This window comes from Chrysemys picta, chromosome 1, assembly GCF_011386835.1.
Source record: "Chrysemys picta bellii isolate R12L10 chromosome 1, ASM1138683v2, whole genome shotgun sequence".
NCBI classification, from domain to species: Eukaryota; Metazoa; Chordata; order Testudines; family Emydidae; genus Chrysemys; species Chrysemys picta.
In genome coordinates, this window is record NC_088791.1 from 240,989,779 (window position 1) to 241,011,184 (window position 21,406).

The following is a 21,406-nucleotide window of genomic DNA, read 5'->3' on the forward strand; positions in this document are numbered from 1 at the left end:
TTGAATACCATATGGGGTATGTATGTTATACGGTATGCATAGCTGTTTTAGGATATGTCTACATGTTCCCTGGAAATCAAATGAAAAGGAGAAAAATTCAAAGTAAGGACTCATTCCAATTTTTCCAAGACTCCAAAGATTGCACAAATAAAAGTGCTCAAATTCAGGATATGATATGACTGGGATATTTGTTGGGTCTCTTAAATTAACCTGACCACTGCATTTCTAACAAATATTTTTAAAATTAATTGCTTCTACATTTCTGAAGATCATGGTAGTAAGACACCTACCACTGATGGGGTTGGTGCATCCAGCACACTTTTTGGCATAGAGATTGCAGAAGCAGCTGAGGCAATATGCAAACTCATCCCGGGAGGTAAAGCGCTGTCCAGACAACTGCTTCTTGCATCCAGTACAAACAAAGCACTCCTTGTGCCAGGGCTGCTCCCGGTAGGTTACACCTCCTGTAGTGATAGCCTGTGGTTTGTGTTTTTTTTTTTCAAGAATAAAAGAGGTTTTGTGAGGTCACCTTCTTACTGAGGATGACTTCTTTTTAAAACCAGGAATAACATTGATGCTTACTGGCAGGAACTGACCTTGAGAGGGAAGCCTTGGTTTGGGATTGTCGTGCCCAATTATGCAAAGTCTCATCTTTAAACAACTCATTTGCTCCCTTTTCATCTTGTAATCTTGCTCAAAATTGTCCTCTTTGTATATAAAACCCTTACACCATCCTGGTGGTTCATTACCATGTTTTCCTCTACTCCTTTCCTTGTGCTCACCTCAGCATTGGCCTCCTTTCTATGCTCTCACATAATCCCATCCCTGGTGGTGAAATAATTTATCTCTGCAGCTTCTGCTGTCTGAAACAGCCTCCTTTTATTTTTCCTCCTCATCAACAGACCATTTAATTTCAAATCTCTGCTGAAAATGTATCTCTTCTCCTTTGCTTGCATCTCTTTGACCCAGTCCCGGACATCCATCACATAACGAGTCATTCAAACCATCCCACTGAAGTCAGCGATACTAAATTATGTTAGCAAGGAATCAGCCACAAGACTTTGAGTTGCAGGATCAAGTCATTCATTTATTTATTCCTCTGGTATTTTTTAATTCTAATTCACTAAGAATGATGGTGTATGAATTATAGGAAATATGTTGTGCAAATAATTGACCTGATCCTGCAAACGCCTGTGACCTATAACTGAGTAATGACTTCAGAAATGTTGATTTCAGAAAATATATGCTATAAACATGGCAACTCTTTCTTTTTTCCTCTTGATCTTTATGGTTGGAATTTTCAAAAGGACTCAGCATTAGCCTAACTCAACTCCTGTTTAAGTCAATGGGAAAATATTATTGATTTCAGTGGGAGCTGGGTTGGATCACTGATGAGTGCTTTAATTTGAAATTTTCATGCTGCATGCCTTTCCCACACTCAGAGCTAAAGATGTCATCCCCTTGTAGGAAACATCTCATGGTAATAAGCATTGAGCTTGTTAATAAGGGTTTGCAGGATTGGACCCTAAAGTTGTACTGCATATCCTAAGGTCAGTTGATTTTATCATTGTTTTCATAACAATTTATCTCACACACAGAAAAACAAAAAACCCTCCACCAATTTAGTAGGTATGACAAATTTGTAAATTTGAGATACATAAATTAAGAATAATACCTTCTTACACTGGACACACTGCATGGCAAACTGCTTTTCATAGCAGGGTACGCAGAAGTTTTGATTATCTTTGGGGATGAAGCTCTTTGTTCCAATTGGTTGTTGACAACGATGGCAGATAAAGCAGGTCTCATGCCAGCTGTTGCCCTTATACTCCATCTTGCGTGTACCTGTCATGAGATCAAAGCACAAAATGAAGTCCTTCATGCTGACAGTTATAGCAGTTTTAACCATTGTAGTTTTGAATTGGTTCTACTGATTGCTAGAACCTGTGTAGTGATTAGTTAGCATAGCAAGGAGTTGGGTGTTGTTCATAGAGGAAGTTTCCAGAGTGTGTGAGTTATTGTAAGGAGAGAGGAGTAGCTACAGAAAGATTCAGGCTTCCTTTAGATGGCACTGTGAGAATTCATTCATTAGGAATTCTTGTGAAATCTGCAGTATTAGCCTTACCTTCGCTCTGTTCCACACCTTTTATTAAAGTCCTACAGTTATTTCTTCATTTAGTTTCTGCTTTGTGTTTGTGCCTCAGATACAAGCACAAGGACGAGTCTGATGGAAATGCCAGTTATGTTAGTCCCTGACCCTTTTACATAAGAACGGCCATACTGGGTCAGACCAAAGGTCCATCTAGCCCAGTATCCTGTCTACCGACAGTGGCCAATGCCAGGTGCCCCAGAGGGAATGAACAGAACAGGTAATCATCGAGTGATCCATCCCAGTGCCCATTCCCAGCTTCTGGCAAACAGAGGCTAGGGACACCATCCCTGCCCATCCTGGTTAATAGCCATTGATGGACCTATCCTCCATGAATTTATCTAGTTCTTTTTTGAAGCCTGTTATAGTCTTGGCCTTCACAACATCCCCTTGCAAGGAGTTCCACAGGTTGACTGTGCGTTGTGTGAAGAAATACTTCCTTTTATTTGTTTTAATCTTGCTGCCTATTAATTTCATTTGGTGACCCCTAGTTCTTGTGTAATGAGAAGGAGTAAATAACACTTCCTTATTTACTTTCTCCACATCAGTCATGATTTTATAGACCTCAATCATATCCCCCCTTAGCCGTCTCTTTTCCAAGCTGAAACGTCCCAGTCTTATTAATCGCTCCTCATACGGAAGCTGTTCTATACCCCTAATAATTTTTGTTGCCCTTTTCTGAACCTTTTCCAATTCTAATATATCTTTTTTGAACCACATCGACCACATCTGCAGGAGGTACAGGAGGGGCTCTGGGTTTGCGGCGGCTCAGGGCAGGGGCAGGGGTTGGGGAGCAGGAGGGGGTCAGGGCAGGGGCAGCGCACGGAGCCCCGTGGCCCCCCTGCCTAGAAGCCAGAACCACTGCTGGCTGCTTCCGGGGCATTGTGTGGTATTGGAAAAGGTAGGCACTAGCCTGCCTTGGCTGGGCAGCACCGCCGACAGGACTTTTAACGTCCCGGGCAGCGGTGCTGACCAGAGTGATCCAGTGCCTTATATGCCGCGACCGACTTGAACTTTGAAAAACACTGGTGTAGAGCAGCCTGATTACCAAGTGTGATGATGGCTTTAGTTGCATACATTAGGCAGGGATGTGGTTGCAAAATGTTTGGTTAATTGATTTCCTGTCTGGATTGTAAGCTTAAAATAAATGGAGCACACCAAACACTAGGAGATGACTAAATTAAAATAATGTTCATGAACACTCCGTCTCACAATTAAAAATGACAATTAGCTATACTTCTCAACTAATAAAACACAAGTAATGTATCTATACCCCTGAAAAGGGGAAAGAGAGTGCAAATGTGGAACCCTGAGCAATTTTGGCCATCTGCTTTTAAACACATTTGCATGATTTCTATTTGTACATCCTATTTTATATCCCAAGCCCCTGCAATTTTTATGTCACGGCCTGTGAGGCACCCATGCCAATTTTTACATGGTTGACATGAAAGTGCCAATTCAGAAAGGATTCAGCTGGAATAACATCATATCACTGATCATTACCAGGCGTGTATATGGATTCCTGAATTTTAAGAGTAAAAAATGTTTTCATTATCTATTTCTAGACCCAGCCCCAACCTCTGGCCTTTTAAGCCTTCAAATTGTTATGGAATGCTATGGCATTGTAAACTACAGAGCACGTTTCAATGGTTTGTTACCATATACCCAAGTTTTAGGCTGTTGAGAGGCAGCTATTTCTTGGATAGCCGAGCTTGAAAGGGAAACGGTTCTATCTTTTCAGATTCAGTACTCAACAGCACTTTGGAGGTAGCCTGGCTGCTTTTTTCACATTTTGTTAAAAAGCTAAACTGGGAGCATTTAGCTCCCAATTTATCTATTTAAGTAAAAAGTTAAACTTTAAAAGCACCCTGTTGCTCTTCAAATGGTAGCAGCCAGTCAAGATAGTGTACAAGAAAGAAAGACAAAACTAGACAGACAAGGTGTATAAGAACTTTGGCTGTCCAGGCTGCATAAAACTTTCATATATAGTGTACAAATTGATTATGGCACGATGTGAATGCTTATCAAAAATTGAATTAAAAATAGAACTGAACTTACTTTTCCCCCTTTCTTTGTATTAATCCATCTCATTTGTATAATGGATGTGTGGAGATCTATTATGTGAATTAGGTGATCTGGATAACTTAAAACATAGGTTATAACATCCCCATCTGGCCCATCAGATTATGAATTAGGACATTCAGTATTGTAAAGATGTTTGTTACAAGGGATGCTGGGGTTAGTTTTGATATTTGACCCAGCCTTTATTTTTTGGTCTCATCCAGTTTCCTGCCATTGCAGCAATCTTGGCATTTGGACACCTTCCTCTCTCCCGCTGTTTCCCAGTGGCACATAGTTTAATTTCCTGAGGACTGAAATGCTTTAGTATAACTAAAGTATTTGAGTTTAATATAGGGGCATCGGGATGAAAATGAATAGCCTGTGATATACAGAAAATGGTTCCTTCTGGCCTTTAAACCATATAAAATGAAATGAAGTTGAGAAACTGTCAATGACTTCAGTGGGCTTTGGGGCAGGCCTTTAAAGTACAGACAAATGAAAGTGGTATATCCTAACCTGGCATGATAGTCTTCTTGCACTCATTGCATTTGGAAGAGTATTCATTGGAATAGCATTCAGTACAAAGTAGATGCTCCTCTTTTGCAGCAAAAGGTTTGTCCACCAATGAGTTCTTGCATTGGAAGCAGTGGAAACAGGTTTCATGCCAGTGCCGGTCCTTGTAGGACAGATCCTGTAGAAATCCAAAACCACAGAATAAACAGAATGAATAATTTGCACAACTGTAAATTGGGAGACTATCCAAGTGTAAGCAGAGTCAGAATGAGCTCTACTCTAAGATCTGGTGGTGAGCTGTGGAAAAGGACTTCAGAGGCTGATCTCATTTGCATGGGCACACCCACCCACCCACTGTTTGCCCAAATGGTCACTTTGCCTGCTATGGGATCCCCAGTCTCTTTGTTATTGGAGCAGGAGTAATAAAGTAGTGTTATCCTGGTTATTTGAATCAAGGACAGTAGAACTGTACTTGGCATTTTATGATGGAGGAACTCACCCTCAACTAAGTAGCACTCGCTAGGCAAGGGACATGGGTTCCAAAGCCCAGTGAATTGAGAGAGGTTGGGGATAGGTATGTGTACCTGGTAGTATGGGCTCTCTGGACCGCTTAATGGTGTAGTTAGGAGTCTTGTTAGGTGCTGCAGAGCTGACATCACTGATTACTAGGTCTAAGCATTAGACATACTAGTGGGCTAGTGGTTCTGAGTGTGCTAGTACTGAGGGCCCCCTAATAACAGCTGAAATCACTGAGAGCTGTGTTAAATAGGGGAAGGGCCTGAAGACAAGTTGGTGAGTGGCTAGCAGGATGGCTAGCAGAGAGGAGCGGCCAGCAGGATGGCTGGTGGAGCGATGCGGCTGGCGATTAAGACTACAGCAGAACCCCGCGGAGAGGCGTGGCAATCGGCCGTTGACCTGAGCAGCGGAGCACATAAGGTGCCCCCATACCTCCCCGTCCTTCCACTCAGCCTGGGTGGTGAACTCTGCAGATGAACTTCTGAACTCTGGGGTTGCACTGACCACGGACACAAACTGTGGGTGGGGTGACTGTTGGGTTGCTGGACTTAAGACCCTGAGGGACACTGACAAGCTTACTTGGGGGTGGGTCTTTTGCTCATGGTTTGTGTTATGAATCCTGTTTGTCGTGTTTCCCCACATAATGCCGCATTGTTTCCCTCCTTTATTAAAAGGTTTTTGCTACACTCAGACTCTGTGCTTGCACGAGGGGAAGTATTGCCTCCTAGAGGCGCCTGGGGGGGCAGTATGTAATTGTCCCAGGTCACTGGATGGGGGCTCGAGCCGGTTTTCCATTGTGTTATTGAAAAGGGACCCCTAGATACTGAACCTGGCCCTTGTTGTTGCCAACTCTGATGGGCAGAAGGGTTACACAAGGATATCCAAGTCTGAATCATGTAGCCAGGTTTTGAGGCTTATTCATACAGCTCAGGAAAACAAATTGTCCTGCTTGACGATGAACTGATTTGCTGTGGTTACTCAAAAAGGCAAAAGACAATTCTATCTCCTTTACAATAGGCTTTAAACAAAACCCCAAAAGCAATGTAACCTTTGCTTTTTGTAATACCACACAGAAACAAGTAGTCTCATTTATGTATTTCCCCTAACAATTAAGTCATTAACAGAAATATAATAAATTTTCAACCTCCGTCTTGGCCATTGCTGTCTTCTAGGTCGTTCCTCCTTAACATGGGTCTTGGTAGACATCTTTGTTCCACATTCATCTCTGGTATTAATTCCATTTGTTAATGGTTTTACACTAAGGATCGAACTGGCCATGTATCTCTCCATTTTTTAAGACTAGCTTTAGTTCAGTTTTACTTAGATGCTAAATATGGGTCAGAACTGTCACTACCACTTTGCTGCTACTTACGTTGCTGCTTTGCCATGGGCACCCCAAATAGATGCGATGTCACATCATTTCTGTAGGTGCCACTCTAGAACTGTCTGATATTAGGATTGGCATCACCGTTCCAAACAATATTTCTTCCACTGAAATGTCAGTGCAGAAAATGATTTTAAAGGATTGTCCTTTTAGGAATGATTAAAAACCCACGTCCACTGTAACTCCCAAAGTCTTTGGTGTTTCAGACAAAACCCAGATCCAAACCATCCTGATTTTACGAAATAAATCTCAACTAAAAAGGTTTTGGGGAAAAAAATAAAAGAAAAAAGAAGACAGCAACCCATTGCATTTTTGCATAGGTTGAATAATCCAAAATACTTGACTTACTCAAGGGCCTCTTAAATGTATAGGTTCTCAGAGTTTGCATTGATTCCTGTATCATGAAAAGGCAATTTTTAAAACACACTGGAAAAACTAACCTTTCACTTTCCATTTAAAAACTTACCTATAATTTGGACAAACTGCTTGCACTAAATTATATTGGTGAACAGAAGAGAGAAGAATGAACCAAGGAATGTCAGCATTTTACTATCATCAGTGAGACAGATCATTAACAGTGGCACAGTGAGAAAATCTTGTTTGAATACCTGCCCTGCTCACCTCAACTCCCTCAAAATCTCTTTTCAAGTAGTAATTGAGGATGTTCTTCTTATTCCTACTCTGAGGTCACACAAAGTGTAATACCCATAGAGGTTCCTATTTCACTGTTTTCAAAGAGTTATTCATACAACTTGCTCTGTTCACGTCAGACACAACCTTCTGAAAGAAACCAGTTTCTGATCCTTAAATATCAGATTTTCTAACATCAAAATGAAAAAAAAAAAACCCCTATTTTGTTGAAGAGATTGATATTTACATTTATTTCTTGAAAGGAAGTTGAACAACTTAATCATGATCTCCAAGAAATAATATTTTTCCTGGAAAAGTGCAACCTAGAGCCAACAGAGAGCTTTCCAAAATGTGAAATTTCATTGGTGGAAAATGGAATGACTGCAAATCCATTTTCTTTATTGTTGTCTTTTGTGAAACTGGAGGCATTTTTAAACTTAGGAAACTGGAAAAAATAAGAATTTTTCTCCCCCACCCCATTTTTAATTTTTTTTTTTTATTATTTTTTGCTGTGTTCTTCAAAATATTTTTTACCTCCAAAGTTGGTAAAGTGGGTATCTGTTAACTGCTTATTTTTTTCCCTTTTTGCTTATATAATCTTCACCAAAAATCCAACTTGCACTTTTTAAAGTTGGAAATAATGAAGCCTATTGTGACGGGTTGGATCACAGAAACCCCCTTGGGAGCTGCCACCTGATGTACCAAGACTACCCCTGCTTCTGTTTTCCCTGCCAGCTCAGGACTCCAGCACCCTGTCTTGCTGAGCCAGACACTCCCGTCTGCTCCAACACAGATCCAGAATCTGAATAACTTGCCCCAAAGCTGCAAGTTTACCTGAAAACAGCTCACAGAAGTGTGCTTGTCTCTAGCACTCAGATGCCCAACTCCCAATGGGGTCTAAACCCAAATAAACCCGTTTTACCCTGTATAAAGCTTATACAGGGTAAACTCATAAATTGTTCGCCCTCTATAACACTGATAGAGAGGTATGCACAGCTGTTTGCTCCCCCAGGTATTAATACATACTCTGAGTTAATTACTAAGTAGAAAGTGATTTTATTAAATACAGATAGTAGGATTAAAGTGGTTCCAAGTAGTAACAGACAGAACAAAGTAAGTCACCAAGCAAAATAAAATAAAATGCGCAAATCTATGTCTAATCAAACTGAACACAGATAATCTCACCCTCAGAGATGCTTCAGTAAGTTTTTTCTCAGACTGGACACCTTTCAAGCCTGGGCACAATTCTTTCCCCTGGTACAGCTCTTGTTCCAGCTCAGGTGATAGCTAGGGGATTCTTCATGATGGCTCCTCTCTCCCTCTGTTCTCTTCCACCCCTTTATATATCTTTTGCATAAGGCGGGAACCCTTTGTCCCTCTGGGTTTCCATCCCCCCGCCCCCCACTGGAAAAGCACCCAGGTTAAAGATGGATTCCAGGTCAGGTGACATGATCACATGTCACTGCAAGACTTCATTACCCACTTGCCAGCACACACATATACAGGGAAGACTAACAGATAAACACAGCCATCTGCAGACAATGGTCCTGGTTAATGGGAGTCATCAAGATTCCAAACCACTATTAATGGCTCACACTTTGCATAATTACAATAGGCCTTCAGAGTTATATTTCATATTTCTAGTTTTAGATACAAGAGTGGTACATTTATACAAATAGGATGACCACACTCAGTAGATTATAAGCTTTGTAATGATACCTTACAAGAGACCTTTTGCATGAAGCATATTCCAGTTACATTATATTCACTTCTTATTATGTTTTTTTAAAACCACATAGACTGCACAACGTCACACCTATGCCTTTCCCTTTTCTTTAACAATGAAATGTTTTTTGTCCAGAAACCTCTAGAGTCATCAAAGCTAACCAAAGCTAGGTTAAATCTTGAAGTGTAATGTAGACATATTGGCTTTGCGAAATTGCTGAGCTGTGGTTGAGCTGCATGTGCAATGGTGACTTGAAGCCAAATTACGTCCTACCGCTGGACCAGTCTCCAGTGCAAGTTAGAGCAGCCTCAGACCTCCTCTAATTTCCATTGGCTGCTCACAACTGCGAGTTGTTCCAGCAGCAGCAGGGATCATGGCTATAAAGACACTCGATCCATCCTCACTACATGTATGAGGTCAGGAGGGAGTGACATAAAGCCATTATCATGGTAGTATGACATCCAAGGATCCCCCAGCATTAGAAAGCATTCTCAAGAGACTTGTTAAGCTGGCTTCATAGTGGCTTTGTGCAACCAGAGTGGAGCAAAGCAGCCCGAGTGCAGATAAGGATCTGGCCCAATGTATCCATTAACCCTGATTTTTAAACCAGTATTATGGGTGCAACTTTCGAGGCTGTTTTTGAAAATGTACGTTTTAGCTTGTGCTAACTGATGTACAGGTGAGAGATTCTGTTATCCTATTGACATGGGAAGCAAGCATAGGTGAGAAATGTAGAAGGGTTACCTTGGATGGATCATGGGTCTCTGACCAAAGTAAGGAAGTTGAAACTGTGTATGTGTGTGTGTACACATGCACATTTGTTTATGGTATGAATGTTCTATAGCCTACGCAAAGAAAGAGTGCTCTAGACAAATCTCAGGGATATGTGTTACTGGTTAAAGCAGAGGGGGGGAATTGCATCCTTCTGCAGAGCTTTAAAAAAGCCTGTAGCAGAATCTACAGGAAAAATATTTAGCACTTAAGTAAGTTACTTTTCTTCTGAGCTCAAAAAATAATTTCCCTCCCCTAGCTAGTTTCATTTGATGATTAAAACCCCCCTAATTTAATAAACTTGTATGAATTAGAAACAGGATGGGGGGGATGCTTCTCAGCCTGATCTTTCTACAAAGGTCAATCCTGTATTACATAATATTGTCCTCAAAGCAAACTTCTCCAAATCAAACCTTCTTAAGTGAGGGTGAGATTGTATTTTTTCCATAATTCTTCCATAATTTACACATTCAGGATACAATATATTTTTCCTCTTCTGTGATATAACTGGAGGTGAATAACCTTTTTTTTAAACTGAACAGAACCATAAGATTAGAGTTACCAAGTTTTATAAGCATAAATCCCTTATTGCCCTGAAACAGTATTGTTTTTTAGTTAGGCTTTACTATTCAAGCCATTGTGTTTTCCAATGAACTTGGTCTCCTCAGAGACCACAATAGGAAGAAGGAGATTAGAGAGGTTATGAACAGGAAAGTAACCAAATATATTTGTGTTCATGAATTAGTGAAAACATCAGCATTTTTACTAGAAACAATGTTCTCCTTAGAATCTAAGGCAGGAAGAGTAGGATACAATTTCAAAGTGTGTAAATTTTTGGTGTGCGGGTCCTGTGACTGATTGATGCACTGTGAAAACCAGTGCTTAGAAAACGTACAGGTGAAGGTCCTTGGTGTCTCTTCCTCCTCACAACACAACACAGGATATCAGACAAGTCAGATTTTCAGTGCCAAAGCAAAATAAGAATTGCAGCTCAGCAAAGGATTGAGATTTAATTAAAGTGTTGTTAAGATAACCTTCCTGTTCCATATATTACTGGTGGCTCCATTTTCTGTTTGCAGTGCATATTTAAGATTGACCCTTTTGATTATTTTTGGCCCATATGCTGCCACAGTAGCCTCCCACAATAATCCTCTTTTAATTTTTTTCTCAAATTTTGCAAACAGATTTTTTCATTCCTTTATATGTCGCCTTATGGTATGCATTAGAAAGGTGAGTTGTTGTGAGTATTTCCTGTATTGGTGATGTTCTCTGTGCCAAAGAGACTGCAAAGAAACTATTTTTAAAAAAAATCGAAAAGAATGCTGAAATCAACTCAAAAGTCAAATTTAAGCCGTTAAGCAAATGTGAACATCTGAGTTTTTGAAAATGGAAGAGGAATTTCCAGAAAGAATGTTCAGTGCTTCAAGCAAGCAAGAGTGGGAAACAATAGCGGTAGCAAAAGTTCACCAGTGACTTGGGCTTTGAAATGTAAACCTATTTTTTTTTTAATACAAATTCATTCTTTCTTAAGAGACAATCTTAGGAAGCTGTTGGCATAGAAATAATGTGCAATGGCTGTGAAAGCAACACGGGGATATTTTTTTAATGTCTACCGGTGCCTCCTGCCATTCAATACACAACATTTTTAATCTGCCTGTCAGAGTTTTATAAATATTAGCTAGAAATGTTTACGGTTAACATGATGGCCTCAGGCCAGATATATTATTAACATAACATGTTGTCATTTAGTTATCTGTGTTTCTGTGAAAACCAACATTTTAAATAAAGTATCAGTCTGTATAATTTGTGAATTATATTCACAGTCAACCATGAAAGTAGTATAAAGAGATTGCAAGATTTAAAAAAAAAAAAACCCTTTAGATTTAAGTAAAAAAAAGGTGTTTTTTTTCAGCGTAGGGCCATGTCTACACTACCCCACTTATGTCAGCAAAATGTATGTCGCTCAGGGGTGTGAAAAAACACTCCCCTGAGTGACATAAATTTCACCAGCATACGTGGTAGTGTGCACAGTGCTCTGTCGGCAGGAGAGTTTCTCCTGCTGACACAGCTACCACCACTCAATAGAGGTGGTTTTATCACGTTGACGGAAGAGCTCTCTCTCCCATCCGCACAGAGCGCCTACACAAGTGATTTTGCAGCGGCACAGCTGCATTGGTACAGCTGTAAACTCGCTGGTGTGGACATGGCCTTGATGTCTTAAAGAGAAGGTTTAGTGGATTGTGTTCTGCATTGCTGTGTTGGAGACCCGGAGCCTGCCTCTCCTGTCGTCTCACTTGCACCTATTTTACACCGCTTTGACTCCATAGATGTTACTCCTGACTTACACTGGTGTAATTCAAAGGAGGATCAGGCCCCTATTGCCTTGAACGTTGGGTGTTCATTTACACCTGTGCACAGTGGATATGAAGTGTTACCAAAGCAAATACGTCAACCGTACTTGTGGTCATATTTTACACCCACTTTCCACAGTTGAAGAAGACCCCTCAAGGTAAAAAGCAGTGGAGAATGAGACACCCAAATCCTAATCCCAGTTCTGGCCTCTTGCTAACTGGCTATTGGGTAGCAGGAATCTGAGGAAGCAGTGAACTGAGCCACTTGGCCATTGATAACAGAAAAGTGCCATGCAGGACTGAATTACCCCATCACTGGGCCCTTGGCAAGCATACACTTCTGGGCCACTACCTTCTAATATGACCCCCTGCAGCAGGTCACAACATCACTCACTCAAATTTAGCCCAGCTGCCACTCCATAATTTGAGTGAGTGGCATTGTGACCTGGTGCACAAAATCCCACTCATATTTGGCCCACCTGCCCTTTCATTAGCCAAATTGCCCCTGCTCACCCCTTCCCCAAATTTGGGCTCTAAACACATGCCTAATTTGCCTATACGTTAATCCGGCTCTGTGCATGAGGCAAAAATGAACGCTTTGCCAGCTGCGGAGGGACGACTTGGTTTAGAAGCCTACCAGTGGCTATGACAAAGGGCCTACAGGGAGTATCAAAAGTCCATAAACAAATGGAGATCCTCAGGGCTCCATCAGTGACATTGAGGACTGGAAAAAACATATAGGTCTTGCTTCTACTCTCACTTACACCAGTGTAACTTCAGTGAAGTTACTCTTCATTTAAACTGGCATAAGTGTGAGGAGAATCAGGCCCTAGGGTGGTTTCTTAAATGTATCAAATTCTAGTTTGAAAATTTTCAGCTGTATAGAAGCTATACATGAACAAGAAAATAAATACAGATCCTTCATTGGCCTTCGGTTTTTATTTTACATGCAGTAGATAAAATGATTAAAATCAGCTTCATTCTAAACTCACATTACAATGCTTGTCAATATTGTTATTTTTTTTGGTGGGGGAGGTTGGGGAGAGGGTTGTTTTAAGATCTGTGAGATAGATCCATCTCGCAGTAAAAAGAACACTACAATAGTAGATATGATTTATCTATTTTGTTATTCTTTCCAATAACTTTTAACAAATCTTCACTGAGAAACTCTCATTTTCATTTGCAATACTGCAGTTACATTCTTCACAAAGACAGTTTTGTGTCTTTTCTTTACACGTAGAAACCCCCCCAATCATCTGAAATATTAAAATGTTACTACCTACCTTTATCAGCCATTAAAGAGTGTCTAGTTTAAAAACACAGAAGATAAGTATATTGGATAACACCCACACTCTCTAAATCCATAAATCTGGGTTGAAAAGTTCAGCCTGAATAATTCCTGAATACTTGGTCTGAGATTTGTTGAACTCAGTCCAAGTTTTGGGATTCTTGAATGTCAACACATGGAAATATCTTCTCAGAGTATTAGAAAGAGACATTAGAACAAAAGTGCATTCTAGAGAAGGGCAGAAATATGATTTCAGTTTATCAGGTCTGTCAGAGACTCTCCCTTCCCTGTTCTGTGTGTTTATGAGCTATAGGAAAGTTGGCACTGAATTTACCATTTCACAGATTATTGCCTGTTTCCTGCCATGGGTAGCAAAACCTTCTCACCTATGTAAAGTCTCCTAAAGGGGTCCTTCCAGCGACTTTTCAGTTGGGCTGGGTGTGACACAGAGGCCCACTGAGGGCTCACTACTTTGTGTCAGCAACTCTTGTCAGGCCTGACATACTCACTACACCTCACACACTGGTGTCATAATCTGGATTTAGAAGTGTCATATAATATATAATTTGAGAAGTAATGACACACTGGTGATTAATATCATTGTGAAATGTGTGTGTTAACACTCTGTGAGGAATTATGGATGTTCACTGAGTCTGTGACCAAAGGGAGAAAAAAGTTTTCTCCCAGACAGGAGGGAAGGCAGCTATCTACCTGTCTCCAATCTAAATTAAGCAAGGTGTGACCAAAGACAGACAAAAGCACATTTACATGCAAGGTAAACAAAGCCACCAGGTGATCCCTAACTACTTAACAATCTCAATGGGGGTTGGAGATTGCACCCCCAGGAAGCCTTCCTGCCTCTTGAAGCAGGGCCAATGAACTTTGGGAAGATATAAGCAGGGAGAAAAGGCCATTTTGGCATCTATCACTTGAGGGATTAAAGGGGTCAGAGCTCTTGAAATCACAGAATGTTGGATCCTTCAGCCAAGGGGTTGAAGTCTCTGGGAACTGAGCACAGGTGAGAAACATGCTGAAATTAAGTTTTAGTCTTAAAAGCGTATTTTTACTTTTGTTTGCTTGTGACCCCTTCTAGCTTTATACTTGTATCACTTAAATGGAGGACTTCTTGTTTAATAAACTTGTGTTACTTTTATGATAAACCAATTCGGTGCTGTGATTAAAATAGTGTTTGTCAAACCCCAGTTAAATGAATGAGTTGCTGTTCACTGTCTCATTAACGGAGCAGTGAACTTAACTCAGTGGTTCTCAAACTGGGGCCGCCGCTTGTGCAGGGAAAGCCCCTGGCAGGCTGGGCCGGTTTGTTTACCTGCCCCGTCCACAGGTCCGGCCGATCACGGCTCCCACTGGCCGCGGTTCGCTGCTCCAGGCCAATGGGAGCTGCTGGAAGCGGCGCAGGTCGAGGGACTTACTGGTCGCCGCTTTCAGCAGCCCCCATTGGCCTGCAGCGGCGAACCGCGGCCAGTGACAGCTGCGATCGGCCGGACCTGCGGACGGGGCAGGTAAACAAACCGGCCCAGCCCACCAGGGGCTTTCCTTAAACAAGCGGCGGCCCCAATTTGAGAACCACTGACTTAACTTCTGTGTGTGTTCCAGGAAAGGGCTGGACACAGCAGGGCAGAGAGTTTTGGGGAAATGCATGACGTGGGGAGCATTGGAGTCACCCTGCAAAAAGGAGCTGGAAGCCATGGTGTGATCTTCATGCTTGCATGCTGTCTGTTGGTGTTAAGGCCACAGTACCATGGCATTAAAAGCACGCAGAGTTGCAGGACAGGTGGTGACATAACCCCTTACTGGTCTGCATTGAACCCTAAAGTGTCACAGTGGGTGAATGAATTGGGAAGAGAAGAACTGGCATTTGTACCTGACCACACCCCTTAATAGGTGCCTAACCCTTAGACCCCCAGTTCACTTCCATGTCCCCCCAAATTACGTTTCCACCACCCTAGCTCAACTTTCCATTGTAATTCCACCATGACAATCATAGTTGTGCAAACTGCTTATTGGCAGTGGTTAGATTGTTACATGAGCAATTTGGACATGGAAAATGTATAGATGAATGTCTGAGGTAAGTGGCTTAACTATTACATTCTAAACTGGACTAGGAAGGTTTTGAGATTATTTCTGGGGTCCTATACATAGACTGCAGGATTGTACCCTATTTAATGTGGTTTTGAAAATACAGGCCACCACTCCTGGGTTCAGCTGAGCCATGCTCAGTGCAGAATCTGAGGGGAATGGGCAAATATGAACTTATCCCATGTTTGCAGCTCTCTGATTCTAGGGCCAGACAGGGATAAATTTGGCCTCCAGTGTAAGTTAGAGGAGAGCAGCCTTAAAGCTGCTTTAACCCATGTCCAGCTGCCTGTGGCCTGAAGGTGTCATTTTCTGCCATTTCCGCCACCAGAGAGCTGGAACAGAGGAGCACTCTAGCCAATCCTTTGCCCTGACCACATCTGCTAACCTGGGGGGCGGGGTGTAGAGCTGGTGTTCCTGAGAGGATACATTTATGCAGGGGTGCAATGGGAGTGTTTACCTCACACGTGTGGTGAAAGGGTTAGTGTGGGTCTGAGAGGCCCATTAACTCATTTGGTTGCATAACGCCCAAATGGGGAGAAGCTAGGTGGTGCTATAAAGCAAGGAAGTCTGGAGCTGCAGGGAGAGAGGTAAGAGCTTTATCACTCTCTGAGAACTATAGGGTAGAGAAACTTGCAGGAAGCCCAGGGAGGGAAGATGGTTGGAAGACACAGTACTGGAGTAAGGTCCTGTGGCTGACCCCGACACAAGGGCAGGAACTGGACCTGTGGGAAGGAGCTGCTCATTACAAAGAGCCTGGGAAAAGGCTGGGAGAAAGGCCGGAGGAAAGGCAAATAGTAGGAAGGAATCCAGGGAGGCTGTGATCAGGTATCTGGCAAAGCAGATCTTGACTGCTGATCCTAGGGTCCCAGGACTAGAAGCCAGCACAGTTCCTGAGCTTGGGTTCTTCTACCAGCCTTGAGAAGGTGGCATGAAGCTCCCCTGACATAAGAGAATAAGGATGATTTAAAACCCTGATTGAAGGATGTAAGGACCATTGGGCCCAGGGTCAGGGGCCAGAGACCTGGTCTTGGAATTACTTATTAGACATTCTGTTACCCCAGAAGAGGATGGGACTAAAATGAGACCTGGCCAGACGGCTGAGTCACGAGATGAGGCAGACTGCCACAGCACCATAGGGACCGTTGCCAGAGGGGACTAGAGAGGAAACAGCTGCTACATCACGCTCAGCTGCAAAGAGATCTGTCAGTGGTGAGTCTCCTACTATGGGGGGAATTCCTGGGTAGCCAGTTAAGTTAGTTCTACGGACACTTTCTGCTGCAAGAGTGTATGAGACATGCATATTGTCTGTTTCATAGCTCCCCTTCCTCCCCATGTTACTTGGGTAGTGTTCTTATTGTTAAACGAACAGCTAAAATATTAACATTTATCACTTGGAGAGAAACTCAATAACATTTTTAACCTATTAAACACAAGGCTGGTGTTCTAAGTTTCCCCTAGATGGTAAAAAATACTCTCCAGTTTTCACCTGAAGCACTTCACTTGCATTCAAATAATCCTAACACCAGCTGTGTGAAACAGGTAATTATTAATAGCCCCTTTTAACCCATAGAGAAACTGAGGCAGAGAGGTTAAACCCCAAGTTTTCAAAAGTGACCCTATAATTTGGGGTATTTCACTCTTTGGGTGCCCAGCATTAGAACCCTAGAGCCTCATGTTCAGAGGTGCTGAGCATCCGCAACACCAGTCAATGGGAGCTGTGATTACTCAGCACCTTGGAAAAGTGGGCCTGGCCATAATCAAGTTAGGCACCCAAAATTACTGGATATTCTTGGAAATCTGGACTGAAGCACTTCCTGACAGGTGTTGAAAACCTTCAATTCCTCTGGCTTTCCAAGGAGGTGCATAGCACTTCGGAAGGTCAGGTTCTTAATTACCTAGTTAATAAGATGTTATGGAGAAGACATCTTCCACCCAAATCCCTTTGTAATGTTGTGGGGATCCCTTGTGGGGAGGGTGCATGCTTTATGCAGGGAATGGACCTAGCCAATCTATTTTGACAGAAGTGATGTCAATGAAACACAAGTCCAAGGTACCTTGCAATCACAGCCAATTGGCTTTTTGCATTCCTCACAAGTGTTGGAGTACAGGCTCTCATAACACTTCACACAATAGGGGCTCTCCTCTCTCAGGATGTACTTCTTGCCAAACAGGGACTCCTTGCAGTAGTGACAGTCAAAGCGTTCAGTCATTTTGTTGTCTAGAATCCTGACCTGTCATGAAGAAGAAAACAAGCAAGTTCAGACGTATGACTTATTATCTTGAACGCCAATGAAAGAAACAAGATGGTATATACCCCCTTCAGACCTATTGCATGGTACCACAGCTATACTTAATTTAATGCCAAGTAATTTCAACACCTTTTTATTAATTAATGAATTAAATCCTCATGTGAGGGGAAATTGGGAACATAAGGATGGCTGTGCTGGGTCAGACCAGTGGTCTTTTGACAGTGGCTAGTACCAGATGCCTCACAGGAAGGTGCAAGCATCCTCATAATGGACAGTAATGAAATAATCTGCCCACAGGAAGTTTTGTTCTGCAATAATGCTTACGAAGTTTAATTCAGCAGAATGGTCTTGCTTGGGGAACAGCCTGGTTAATCTGAGCTGTTTCATCCAGTGTGTGAGTTGAGCATTTCTTGCTATGAGGAGTTTTCATGCTATTTTGTGGATTATGTCACTCAGATTTGAAGTGAGCTTTCTGCACATGTAGAGATAGTTGAGTCAAGTATGATGGGGAGACAAAGTGCTTTCTGTGTGAGGTGTGGCCAGTGCCACTGCCAAAGGTTCTGGGAATGCTGTGCAAACTGCAACCTGGGAATTCAGTTATGCTCCTCTAGCTGTACAGTAATTATAGTAGTAATCATAAGATAAAGGACTAAGGAATTGATAGCACAAATGCGAGATCTGTAGTATTTTTTGAAGAAAGATTGCAGATGCCTAACCACAGGTAACCATAGTAATTCAATTGACGTATGTTAATAACCTTTGCTTAATTAATATACTAGCCTATAGGATAAGGATGCTCAAATATTATGAGGGCGAGGAAGTTAAGGTATGGTAAAAAAGGGAAGAGCTATGCATACATATGCATGAGGACCATCAAGGTCTATAAAACATCTGGTCTCAGGTACAGCAATTGGGAGTTCTTCATCGGTGAGCCAGAATCAGATTAGGATCTGTCTCAACTTCTAGAGCTCTCCCCAAGAATAGAGTGAGTATGTGTCTGTAATGGTGCTGCCACCTTAACAGTGTTCTGTTACATCACTTTGCTCGTCTGGGTTTACTTATTGGATTAATTATTTTAATAATAACAATTTTATAATCACAGAAGATCTTCCCGGAGTGTGAGTGGTGTTGTCACTGGCATGCCCTAGGGGGCTCTCAAAGCAGTAATTCTGATAATACTGGGCCTGATCTTGGGACAAGAACCTACCGAATTTCAGAGTGTGAATTGGATTCTAAATCAGTAACCTGGTCAATAGATCTGCAATACTTGTTTTGGATGCTGAAAGCTAGCGAGGATCTGCTGGGGCCATTATTAGAGAATGAATCTTGCCATCCCACAGGAAGGCATTGACAGCCAGTCTTCTTTTAAAGAAGTGATTATTAGGAATTTGTTAAAAAACCACCTTTTGACCCTGACAATCACTCCAATTCTCAACTAGACTCCAATCTTCCTCATAAAAGAATGATTATTCAGAAGGTTGTAGGGAAGGGAACTCAAATGAGATCCAGAGTCCTCGGGTCCTCTTGGCATCTAATGAATTTGATTGAGGCCTCGCTATTGTACAGACACTATACTGATTGTGTTGCTTTATGCATACTTCTGGAGAAATGGGTGAAGACCAGGTGTCTATGCTGAGTCTTTTCGCTCTGTCAGTGGGATTTTGTACCACTGAGTTGTTGACACACCTATGGCATAGGCTTAGCGGGGTCACTCTTGAATGCTTCCATTCCTTCTTTTGGAGAGATCCCAGTGAGTAGTGCTGTGCAATTGCTAACCTGCACTGAGCCATGGGGTGGCTTCAGTGGCTATTTCTATTCAGCTTGTTTATGGGCCATTAGATGCGTTAGAAAGGAGGTATGAGCGCATCTGTAGATAACACCCATTCCCATATCTATTCCTCTGATCCTATCCGATGCAGTTGATTGATTTATACAGTGTCTATGAGAGGCTTGGACATAAAGGAGAGTTAGCTATCTGAGATTCAGTTCAGATAAGATTGAATTAATGCTTATAGACTGGAAAGGCAACTCGAAGACATAGCAGAGATTATGTCAGCTTCCCTGCATGAGGAATACTTACTGTTTTATTCAGGTTCACAACCTGGGAGTCTTATTGAACCACACCACTCATTCTGGATATGCAGGTAGCAGCCGTTTTTATTATTTGCCTTTGGTTAGAAGGCTGAGAGTTCCTTTTAGGTGGACTTTGTTACAATTATCAACATCTTTGCAAATTAATTGCTGCATTGTGAGCTGTATGCAACTACACCTTAAAACCATTCAAAAATTACTGCAGAGTGGGTAAATGTCTGCCTATGAAATGGTTTCCCATGTGGACTGTTTACCTGTGCACCATACTTGAACTGTTTGCTAGTTGGTTTCCAGATGAAGATTTAAACTGCTTTTGGTCTATAAAGCCTTAAATGGTTTGGGTCCTAATAACTGAAGTGATCATCTTTCTTATCTGTGACTCCAGGGCAGCTGTATTCAGCTGAGGTTCTCAAGCTCATAGCCCTCTGGTTTAAAGAGAAGAAGGCTAATTGCAAAATCTCCCAAAGTTTGGGCCTCTAGGTTCAGAACTCAAGTTTTGGTTCAGACAGGATTCAATCATGAAGTTGGGATCGAGATCAAAACTTCCTAAAAGTTCAGGGATGTTTAGATTTGAGGATTTGGTTGGATCCCATCTCTATTCTATAGTGCTATGGGCACACTTGCAGCCTCTTCTGCAGGGGGAAAAAATTAAAAGTAAGCTCATAAGAACTGCCATACTGGGTCAGACCAATAGTCCGTCCAGGTCAGTATCCTGTCTCCGACAATGGCCGGTACCAGAGCTTCAGGGGGGGTGTAGAGAACAGGGCAGTTGGAGTGACCCATCCCTGTCTTCCATTCCCCACTTCTGGCATTCAGAGATTTAGGGCTGTCCCAAGTTTGGACATGCATCCCTGACCATCTTGGCTAATAGCAATTGATGAATCTCTCGTCCATGAACATATTTAGTTCTTTTTTTGAACCCACTTATACTTCTGGCTATCACAACATACCAAAGTAAGGAGTTCCACAAGTTAACTGTGCATTGTGTAAAAAAGTACATTCTCTCTTTTGTATTAAACCTGCTGTCTATTAATTTAATCAGATGACCCCTGGTTTTTTTTATTGTGGGAATAACACTTCTCTAACTTTTTCCAACCATTAATGCTTCGCTAGACCTCTGCCATATCATATCACATATCATCATAATAGGGCCTATCTAATGAGAAGTGAGAATGGTGAAATCAATCATTTTATTTGTTTTAGATTTATAAAAGATGCTCACAACTCAACAGGCACCTGTCCTGTGCACCGGCATTAAGCTGCGAGAGGGGCCTAGACAGTGGGTGAATGATACTGCTATTTAGGGCTTGTCTATGCTTAAAACACTGCAGTGGTGCAGCTGTAGCACTTCAGTGAAGATGCTACCTATGCCAACAGGAGGGGTTCTCCCATTGGTTCACCTCCCGAGAGGCAGTAGCTAGGTCCCATTGATCTAGCGCTGTCTACACCAGGGGTTAGGTCAGTTTAACTGCATCACTCAGGAGTGTGGATTTTTTTCACACCCCTGAGCGACATAGTTATTCCGACCTAATTTCCTTGTGTAGACCAGGCCTTAATAAACCAATCAGATTGCTTCACTC

General features: G+C 42.0%; 1 protein-coding gene across 3 annotated transcripts in view; it reads right to left on the bottom strand.

Moving 5' to 3' along the window:
• Nucleotides 1–21,406, bottom strand: part of FHL2 (four and a half LIM domains 2) — a 49,891-nt gene that overhangs the window by 2,541 nt on the left and 25,944 nt on the right. For all 3 annotated transcript variants that reach the window (XM_005306978.5, XM_005306980.5, XM_005306979.5), the window contains 4 exons: nucleotides 17,541–17,717; nucleotides 4,727–4,901; nucleotides 1,676–1,845; nucleotides 291–477 (listed from right to left, as the gene is read on the bottom strand). In XM_005306978.5, the coding sequence (XP_005307035.1) occupies nucleotides 291–477; nucleotides 1,676–1,845; nucleotides 4,727–4,901; nucleotides 17,541–17,696 (688 nt within the window). In that variant the 5' untranslated portion in view covers nucleotides 17,697–17,717. The remainder of the gene's footprint in view (nucleotides 1–290; nucleotides 478–1,675; nucleotides 1,846–4,726; nucleotides 4,902–17,540; nucleotides 17,718–21,406) is intronic.